Source organism: Panthera uncia, chromosome A2 (genome assembly GCF_023721935.1).
Source record: "Panthera uncia isolate 11264 chromosome A2, Puncia_PCG_1.0, whole genome shotgun sequence".
Taxonomy (NCBI): domain Eukaryota; kingdom Metazoa; phylum Chordata; class Mammalia; order Carnivora; family Felidae; genus Panthera; species Panthera uncia.
The window spans coordinates 19,356,981-19,367,353 of record NC_064816.1 but is presented as its reverse complement, the minus strand read 5'-3'; the positions used below and the strand labels follow the sequence as shown (position 1 = coordinate 19,367,353).

General features: G+C 46.4%; 1 protein-coding gene across 2 annotated transcripts in view; it reads right to left on the bottom strand.

Moving 5' to 3' along the window:
- Positions 1 to 1,492: 1,492 nt before the first annotated feature.
- The window catches only part of RAD54L2 (RAD54 like 2), a 112,124-nt gene continuing 103,243 nt past the window's right edge, over positions 1,493 to 10,373 (bottom strand). For both annotated transcript variants that reach the window (XM_049640569.1, XM_049640568.1), the window contains 4 exons: positions 8,377 to 8,576; positions 7,212 to 7,301; positions 4,910 to 5,002; positions 1,493 to 3,017 (listed from right to left, as the gene is read on the bottom strand). In XM_049640569.1, coding sequence (XP_049496526.1) covers positions 2,023 to 3,017; positions 4,910 to 5,002; positions 7,212 to 7,301; positions 8,377 to 8,576 — 1,378 coding nt within the window. In that variant the 3' untranslated portion in view covers positions 1,493 to 2,022. The remainder of the gene's footprint in view (positions 3,018 to 4,909; positions 5,003 to 7,211; positions 7,302 to 8,376; positions 8,577 to 10,373) is intronic.

Below are 10,373 nucleotides of genomic sequence, written 5' to 3'. Positions count from 1 at the left end.
TGTCTCTTCTCTGGGGACAATACCCCAGAATGTGCTAAAGCCCTCTAACAATGGAAACAAACTTGTCGGAAGAGTTGCAGAAGCAACTACTACTAGGGGAGACTTGGCTAAGCTGCCTCCAAGGCTGGAAAGAGGCAGGTGCAGCAGCTGCCCAGTGGGGACCCATGAATAGGTGGCAAAACTCTAAAGCCAGACAGGTTTGTTCTTTATAAAGAACTGCCTAGCAAAGTCTCAGTAGCAGGGGGGAAAAGAGCCAATAGGAAGACAGCCAGTGTTTATGCTTAAAGACTAGATACCCCCTCCTCTGCCACTGGCAACAAGAAAGAGGAGACCCAGAATGACTGATGTATTCTTTTAAGACAAAAGCCAGACTTAAGGCTCCTACAGAGGAAGGGCTGCTCTGTGTTCCTTCAAAGAGGATGGAGATAACAGACACCAGGCCACAATGATCATCTGTCAGGCTGGGGAGGCCAAGACATTTCCTAATAGGAAATCAGCAGTCTATTCTCTCAACCCAGCAGTCACCTATGCAGAGCTTCACTATTCAGCATAGAGAGCCTACCTTAAAGTCATCCCAGGAGGACACAGCTCCAAATTTGGGGTCACCGACTTCCCAATGGCAAACTCCATGATCCCAAGTTTCAATCTCTGTGGAATGAGTCTCACCTGCACTAACTATCCAGTCACAAGATTCACTGGTCTTCCTGAGAGGCCATTTCCCGAAAACAGCTGTTTAGTGTAAACCTCGGTCAAGCCTAACTCTCTTTCCTTGGTCAATTCACCATCTACCTGGGACTTGTTTACCAGCAGCTATGGGATCTGGGAGATATTAACATTTCCCTTCCTATCTCCTACCCTCCTAAAATCTAACCGCCCCCCCCCCCCCCCCCCAAGAAAAACAAGACACATGGAAAGTCCAAATAATAAATAATTGCCCATAAGAAATAAATTAACATGGAGCTTTCTAGCGGGGAAGGAAAGGAAAGGCCACAAGGATAGGCAGGTTGGGGGCTCAGGTCCATCCTTGTGAAGAAGGTCTTTTCTGGCCACAACTGCATGACCTCTTGCTCACACAACACAGTGTTCCCCCCCGCTCCCAGCCTCTGCATACAATCTCACACCCTGTGAAGGGAAATCTGCTCAGAGACAGCCACTGGGGAAAGAGACAGAGATTGGTAATGCCCATTTTCTCTCATAATTTCTCCCAAATTCTAAAATAAATGTGGCTCTGAAAACCAGGGACTTGGATTAGCTGGGCCTTCTCTTCACCCAACCAGAAGGAAACTTGTGGGTTCCATGGCTCTTTTCCTGGGCTCATCCCGATACTAATAGTTGCCATGAACCAACACACTCTGATTTCCATTTTAAAAAAGATAAATTCATTTTTTAGTTTCCCGCTTAGTGCCTCCCACCCTCTCCTCCCACCTCCACCCCTGCTCTATTACATACAAGTACGTACGTACGTACGTACGTACGTACGTACACACACACACACACACACACACACACACACACACACACACCTGGTCTGCTTCTTCCCCCCCACCCCCAGAAAGACTCCACTTCATATGAAATCTCATTCTGTTCTCCCTGCCCACCCTCCTTCACTTACCCTCCTTCCCTCCCCTCCCCTCTCCAGGCCAAGCTAAGTCACCCAGTAAGGCAGCTCTCTTGGGAGAGAATGTTCCCAAAGACAGAAATGGGATGTGAGCTTCTACACTCAGATGGCAAGCAAGCAAGCACACAGCATAAGCAAGGCAGGCAGGAAGAGAGGCAGGCTGCCCTGCCCCTTCATTCCTGTTTTGGGTCCCTGATTTCCCGCTATTGCTGCTCTGTTGGATTATTTTGCCTCTTTTGTTACACAGCAACAGAGCCCTGCCACTACAGTCAACCACCTTTCTTTGCCCTCTTCCTTTCCCCTCCTGCCAAGTGCCCTATTCTCAGAAAGCCCAGATTGCTGCCTTTCAGCTTGGTGGGCAACCTGCTGGGGGGCCCCGAGTGAGGTGGAGAGGGGCTCCCCAGCTATTTCCCAGTGACCTCTATCACATCATCGTCCTTATCCTCATCATCATTGGAGCTGAAGCCCACCTCAGCAACCTCATGAGAGTCAAATGGAGGCACCTGGGACCGGAGGAGGCCGCCAGCAGGGTAGCCTGCATGTGGGGACATGTAGCCTGGGTAGACAGACATGCCCCGTGAAAGGTTGCTGGGTAAGACAGGGGAAGGAAAAGGCGCAAACATCCTCGGCTCGGACAGGAGTGGCTGTGAGAATGGGAGTGAATAGCTGGGTAGTATCCCTGGAACAGACGGGTTGAGCATGAAGGTGGGGTTGCTGGCAGTGACTGAGGTAGCCGTGGAGGAGGAACTGACGGGGCCTGCTGGCACCAGAGGGTCAGTAGTCACTGGAAATACCAGGCGGGCATCTGCCAGCAAATTGGACAGCTGGTAGTAGGAGGGGGTACTGCCCATAAACAAGGAGTTCTCCCCAGCCTGGGAGGTGAAGGGAGCGGTGAGGTTATGGTTTAAGGAGACGGGTGGCATGGCAAACCCGCCAGAAACTGGATACCCGTGTTCGTACGGCTGCACGGGGGCTGGCAGGTGGCCTTTCCTGGACCGCCGGCGGGCTGACTCTTGGGCAGCAGGTGGCGTGGCCATCTTTCGCTTATGGCCCCGTAAGTCCAACACTGGGTTCCTGTCACCACAGGGCTGGCCGGTCACCAAGAGGGAACTATTGAGGCAATGACCCCCATGTCGAGGCTCAGTCCCGAGAGCTGTCCCAGGAACAGCACTGCTGTCCAGGAGTTGAGCCGGGGGGCCAGGCAGGGCGGCATTGGAGTTTGGGGAGCTCTGTTGGGATTCCCTGGCGGCAGCCACATCTGCATACTGCTGGAGCTCACTGATGATCTCCGGGCTGTCTGGAGAGACGGGCCTGGCCAGCCCCTCGGGGTCGGGGGCTTTGGGTGATGAGGCACTGTGTCTGCCGTTGCTTGTGGATTCGAGAGAAGGCCCCTGGGAACCTGGGGATAAAATGTAGGTAACTGAGAACCAAAATGGCCAGGGAGAGAAGGAGAGTATAGGAAAAATTCCATTAAAAAAAACCCTTGTCCTGTGGTCCCCCAAATTCAAAGAGTTTGATATCCAAACATCACCCAGTCAACTTTTCCCAGTCACAAAGAAAGAAATCCTTTGATCTAGGAAACGAGTCTATGATAAGACATATAACTTCTCTACACCCCAGGTACCCAATCTGTGAAACTCGACCAAAGTGAATTCTAGGAGATAATGAATATGAAAAGCTAAGAGATCATTTCTGCAACAAGTTGGACTCTTCCTGGGGGCAGAGACAGCCAGTGACCAAGATGGGAGGGAAAAGGAAAATGAAGTTTAAAAAAAGGTCCATCCTGGTTTAAAAACAAAACCCAATCCATGGCCATGAAAGACAACGGGGACAAGCGGGGATATAGTCTAGATAGCAGGTACTATTATGGAGTTTTAAGCTTTTTAATGTGATAATGGTGTTGTGGCTAGGAGGAGAATGTCCTTACTCTTAAGAGATGTGTGCTGAAGTACTTAAAAGGTAAAATGACACGACATCTTCAGCACTATTTGCAAATAGTTCCAATAATAGGAAGGGAGAGAGAGAAGAAAGTTTATGAGAACAGTAACAGTCATTGGACCTAGATGCAGGGTACATGGGTGCTCACCGTGCTGTTCTTTCAACTTGTCTGGAGGTATGGAAATTTCCATAATAAAAGCTGGAAGCAAGAGCAGTCTAGTGCTCATACTCCACAGAGGAAGGATAGATGAGAGGCACTCCTGTAGAGGGGAACTTGGACAGAGTTCCTAACACTGTTAATGTGCCACATACACACTCTTTGACTTGGCAATCCCACTTCTAGGAATTCATCCTATAGACATACCCACATGACTATGAACCAGTACTGTTAAGAGGGGAGTGAAACAATGTAAATGTCCAAGGACAGGGATCTCGGTAATGCGCTGTGTTATACCCATCTAACAGCATCCTGTGTACACCTTCAATAAGGCACATCTAAAGAAATGGTAAGGAACAAGTACTGAGATACACTAGTGAGTGAAAAAATAAACAGTATAGTATAGTAAGTTAGCATCTGTTTTAAAAATATAGAGGGGGAGCCTGGGTGGCTCAGCCAGTTAGGCGTCTGACTCTTGATGTCAGCTTAGGTCATGATCTCACGGTTTGTGGGTTTGTCAGGCTCTGCGCTGACAGTGGGGAGCCTGCTTGGGATTTCTCTCTCTGCTCCTCCCCTGCTTGAGCTCGAGCTCTCCCTCTCTTTCAAAATAAATAAATAAAGTTTAAAATAATAAATAAAAAATAAAAATACAGAGATGGGATGCCTGGGTGGCTCAGTTGGTTAAGTGTCCAACTTTAGCTTAGGTCATGATCTCACGGTTTGTGGGTTCGAGCCCTGTGTTGGGCTCTGTGCTGACAACTCAGAGCCTGGAGCCTGCTTTAGATTCTGTGTCTCCCTCTCTCTGTCTTTGCTCCTCTCCCACTCACGCTCTGTCTCTCTCTCTCTCTCTCAAAAATAAATATCAAAAAAAAATTTTTTTTAAATACAGAGAAAAGTTACATATGTATACTTAACACACACACACACACACACACACACACACACACACACACATTCCTGTACCAAGTATATGTATAATGTATCTCTGAAGAAAGCAAATGAGAGTAGCACCTTCAGAAAGGAGCAATAGATGGCTGGGAGTGTGGGGGGAGCAAAACTTACTTTTCACTTTACCCCTCTTAAACCTTTTGAATTGTGAACTATATACACGTTATTCAAAAAATTAATTAATTACAAACCAAAACAAACAAACAAACAAATGCCATGCAGGTCAATAGAAAGTAGAAGCCCTATACCTGAGGCAGCCATCCGACCATCTTCTGGGACCTTCGGTTTGCCAGTTGCTCGGACAGCAAAGATCCGCCCATCACTGGTGCGAATGTATGTCCCTAACAAAAAACAGGAGGAAGGCTGCTAGAAGCAGATACACAATCAGCCAACCCTGGGAACCCCAGGCCTAGGCATCGTGGGCTGGGAAACCAGCTATAAAATTAGGTCTTATGCCCTTTCTTGAGATCCCCTGAAATGACAAGTGGACCGATTGAACTGTGGACCCAGTATTATTCATTTACTCCATAAGACTGTGTGACTATGAGGCATTGTTGTAGACACTGAAGAACGTTAAGACAGAAAAGGGACCTGTCTCACAGGGCTCAACCTCTAGAGAAAGAGACAATGATACCAGAAAATATCAGGAAAGATGAAATGCAATGGAGAAAATAAACAGGATGCTGTGAAAGAGAGTAAGCTGGCTGCCTTGGTTCTGGATGAAGTACTCTGGCAGGAGTCCTCTTAATCTGGGAAGAAGGAGCCTCGTTGCCTCAACACCTTCTTCTACCTTGATAGGAATAATTTAAGACCAGCATTCTGTTCCCATAGGGCACAACCCTACCTTCTCTGTTTTTTGATATCAATCTCCTGGAAGGTCAGGGCTGCCTCTGGGCTAAAGGTCAGCAAACTTTTTCTTAAAGGGCCAGCTGGTAAATATTTTTGCCTTTGTGGGCCAAAAGGTCTCTGTTACAACCACGCAACTCTGCTACTATAGATTGAAAACAGCTGGGCATGGCTGTGCTCCAAACATCTTTATTTAGGGACACTGAAATGTGAATTTCATATAATTTTTAGGTGTCACAAAACAGTATTCTTTTGATTTTTTTTTTAGCCAATTAAAAATGTAAAACCCATGCTTAGCTCACAGTTACAGAATCCAAGCAGGTTGGATTTGGCCCATGGGCCATAGTTTGCTGACCCATGCTTTAGGCTAGGAAGAGTCTGGTAAGGAGGCTGGGTATAATCTTCTCTGTGGGTCATGTACTTCATGGCATCTTTTCCCTGAGCCTAAAAGGTACTTTGACCCAACAGAAGCTATGGCAAAATCTCCTTGCTAAATAGCCTCAGGGAGCCTCGTAGTAAAGGTTGATATGAATGATAGGTTCAGAATGCATTCTGACAATGTCCAGTCCAGACTTCTCATTCCAGTAATCTCATCTCCGTCTACAGTCTATAAGCAGGACAGAGGCAGTGGACTTTTTAAATTACCACACTCAAAATGTCTGTCATGCAACCCACAGATACTAATTTATCTACCCAATACATTTCCTAATTGAGACCTCCACCCCACTCTGGGCAAGTGGGTAAGACAACACAGCAACATACATGTTAGCTAATAACCCATTCCACAGCTCTTTCCCTCCACTTTTGGTCTCCCTGTGTGCAGTGTGAGTGCCAGGCATTAAGCTGTTGTTTAACAAGGCATCCACTTCAAACGCATCTATCTCAAATAAGCCAATTGCACCTGTATGACAGCTACTAACTAAACAAGTAGATAAGGAACCAGACTGTGCCTACCCATGAAGTTCCCCTTTTAGAAAGCCCAGAGTAACTCAGAAAATTGAACCCTGAGTGACCCTGCTTTTCCTTTCCCATTCCCTAATTCCTGCTCTTACGTTTTAAATTTACCAATAAAGAGTAACCCACAAAACTCTAACCACCCCAACTCCTGGATCCTAATAGAAACCCAGGCCTTCTCTCCCCGTTTCTCTACCTATAAACTCATTGTGTGGCCCTGGGGTGCTGTGCACCTACCAGGACCTGTGAGTCATAAACTTTGTTTTTTCAAAGTCCACTGATGGTTGCTGCTGAGGTGCATCATGCAATCACAGTAAGAACCACAGGGCCAGTCCAGTCACCACACTGGCTCTGGGAAATGTCTGTGGGGGCTTGCCATGATTAGTACACCACCAGGTCGTACCCAGGCACTTCTAGCTGATAGCATCACTATCAACACACTGTGACTGATACAAAACATGGTGTCTATTCAAACTCAACTCAAGATTCTCCATAAAAACAAGGACAAAAATACAGGAATGGAGAGACCCTAACACTCTTCTTTTAAGCCACAGACAGATCTCTTTTGGGCCCACCCCAACTCTGCTAAGCTCCTAGAAATGCTTCTTCTCATGCTCCCTCCACATGTGACATTCTTACATAGGACGATTCCTATCCTCCCTCTAGCTCAGGCCATATATATTTATTCTGCTTCCCAGTCCCACACTCTGAACCAAAAGTAGAGGATGGGCCCTGTAGTCGGGCTCTTACCTTTCGTCCCACGGATGATGTGAATGCTCTCACCAGCATTAATTCTCGCCTGTACATCTGTGGAGCTGTTGAGTCCAGGAATAACAATATCTAGTGAAGATACAGACCTCAGATTTAGATTACCTGACTGAGAAGGGAAGAAGATGCAAAGTCCGTGTCTACCCCTGTTCCTCAATGGCTTCCCTAAAGCCTCTCAGTGGAGCAGAGGTCTGAACCAAGGGAGGAGAAGCAAGCAGGGCCTCCTCTCACAGTTGCCTAGCAAAGAATACTGTGAGAATGAGAACCTTTTAAAAAATCTGATCATCTTTCTGATCAATTTCCCTTGATTTAATTAAAAATTCATAGTTTTAGTTTGGAAAAAGTTCTAGTTCAAATGATTATTTCTATATTTGTTTGTTGTCCTCCTCTCTAAGCCATCTGAATCCATCTGCTCCACATCACTTTAGGCTCCAAAAGTGGCCTCATCCTCTTCCTTGCTGGCATTACTCCACACCTAACTAAAGAATAAAACGTATGTTTGAGAATCAGCAGAAGTAGGATTATAAGGGGCTCGTTTTTTGTCTTTAGTCATTTCACAATTTTTTATAATGGACACATATTATTTTCATACTCAAAAATCTAAGGTATTTTTATTCAAATTTATGTACCATGAATATTTCTAGGTAATAAGATGAAAAACAGCTCCATGAAATGCTTTCCTTCCCAAAGAACCAACTGCAGAGAGAGACGGGCTGCCAGCCTCCTACCACTGGCCCACCATGCTCAATTCACATCAAACTCACAAAGAAAGAAGCAAGTGACATTCAGGTATTCTAATTAATTAGGGAAGTTGACAGTTTATACCCAGCTGACCCTACAGTCAGGCAGGACTCAACACATTCACACCTCTCAGACCAACTCTGTGTTCCCGTGAAATTTCCACAATCTCTACAGTGTCTATCCTACATATCACATTTAAAAAAACCCAGTTCCATGTTAGAATTCTTAAGATATTCCATTAGAATGCAAATTCCTCAAGATCAGGGGCTATCTTCTCTATTTTTACCCACAGTGCCAGTGTAGTAAGGCCTAGAATATAAAAGGTGTTTAATAAATACTTCCTGAATGAACAAAGTAAGTTTAAAAGGGATAGGCAGCCCTGGAAGAGGACCTAGGAGTTCCCAACCTGTTGTGGTGACCACCTTCTGCACAAGGACCCCCGCTCGCTGTAGGTAGTTGATCGGGAAGTTCATGGCTGGATTTGTGCTGGAGGCAGAGCTTACACTGCCTCCCAGTGGGACATGCCGGGGCATCATGGGGATGGGGGTGGACTGCACAGGACGAACACTGGCCACAGGCTTCTCATCACTCTTCAGTGTTGGCTGCCTGTGAGAGAAAGACAAACACACTAAGAGACTTTAGCAGAACAGCCCTTACCTTTCTGCAAAGGCTGCAGAGTTTCTCCAGATTCCCCCATTCTACAGTGCCCCCATTCTCAGCTGCTATTGAGAAGAACCAGAAAAACCTGCAGAGTATGGCCAATTCAAAAGGAGACTAGAAGCAGGACTGAGACAGAGTGGCACTAAGACATACAGCCTCTCAGAGTCAAAGAAGAATCAGATGTCAGCAGAATAATATCTTTTTGGAGATCTGAGGTGACATTTGCTCCTCTAGAATTTGGACTATCTACATACATTAGGGATTAGTCCTTGGAGGGAAGTTAGGAAAAGGTAAAGATGCAATAAGGGAGAAGAAATTCTTCAGAACACAGTGCATGCCAAGTTGAAGGCAAAGGGGTGTAATTTTCCCCACTCACCCAGGAAAAGGCCATGTAATGCCACATGTTCAGGTGATCTTGAGAGAGCACATGTTCAACATCAACCATCTTTATTATCTGGAACCTCTAGTTTCAATAAGTAATGCAGACACCTCTCTCCTCCACATTACACTTCATTGGGCTCCTCCTGGGGCCAATGTCCAAAGTACTCCTCTAGTCATGACCACTACAAAAGCAGCGGCAGCCAAAACGCTGTTCACAGAACCTGGGTCTCTGAATGGCACACAGCCATGGCCAGCCTGAGCACCGCTGTGCATCTTATGCCAGCATGCCAAATGTTACCCGATGGTCAATGATGCACTCCTCATTCTTCACTTTCCTTTCAAGTGAATGTTGGTACCTTGAGAAAACTACTCCTGATTTAAGATTTTTGAAATTAAGATCCTGTCTCTAAGCTTTCTGAAATTTGTGCCTTTGGTCTTCAGTCTTGGTGGGGAGACCTCCTTGGACTGGTATATTCTTTCTGACCTGACCGAAAAACATTGCTCTGAGGTTGCTACAGGCAATTTTGGGTAGCCCTCTGGGCCCTGTGGACTCCTGTATTCCTAGATAGGCCATAGAGCACAGTAAGCTCTATGTCTCATTTCCTATGCTCTGAGTCCCATTTCCTCAGTCTGCCCAGGGTGGCTTTGCAGGAGCTAGCAGGGCTAGCAGCCCTGGTCAGATGCCAGTGGGAGTCTTCCCAGAATTCAAAGTCAGATCAGGGTAAAAGTCAGGGTAACAGGAACCTAGCCTAAGCTCCCTACTCTGCAGGGGTTGAAGCAAGGAAATTGGGCAGAAAGCCCTCCTCACATATACCCAGACAGGAGGAAGAATCAACAGGATCATGGTACGGCTCATCAAGTGCTGTGAGAGGCTAGTGCCTCCCACAGAACCAGAGATGGGCCACAAAAGCCCACAGCCCAGCCCATTTGTCACATCTTCCCCCAACATGGCTTTTTTCTCACTGGGTTCAGGCTTACTCCATTCCTGTTGCTTCATGGGGAAGCCCAGAAAAGAGAAAAAACAGGTGGAGGACAAGAAAGGAGAACATTCCCAGACAATAGTATCTTGGAAAATGACACAGAAATAAAGTCTGAAGGCTTTGAAAGAGAATAACATTTTTCTTGAAAGCATCTTGTACATAAAAAGTAGCAAATTTGGAGCACCTGGGTGGCTCACTCAGTTAGGCTTCTGACTTTGGCTCAGGTCACGATCTCATGGTTCATGAGTTCAAGCCCCGCCTCAGGCTCTGTGCTGACAGCTCAGAACCTAGAGCTGCTTTGGATTCTGTGTCTTCCTCTCCCTGCCCCTCCCCTGCTCATGCTCTGTCTCTCTCTCAAAAATAAACATTAAAAAAAAAAAAA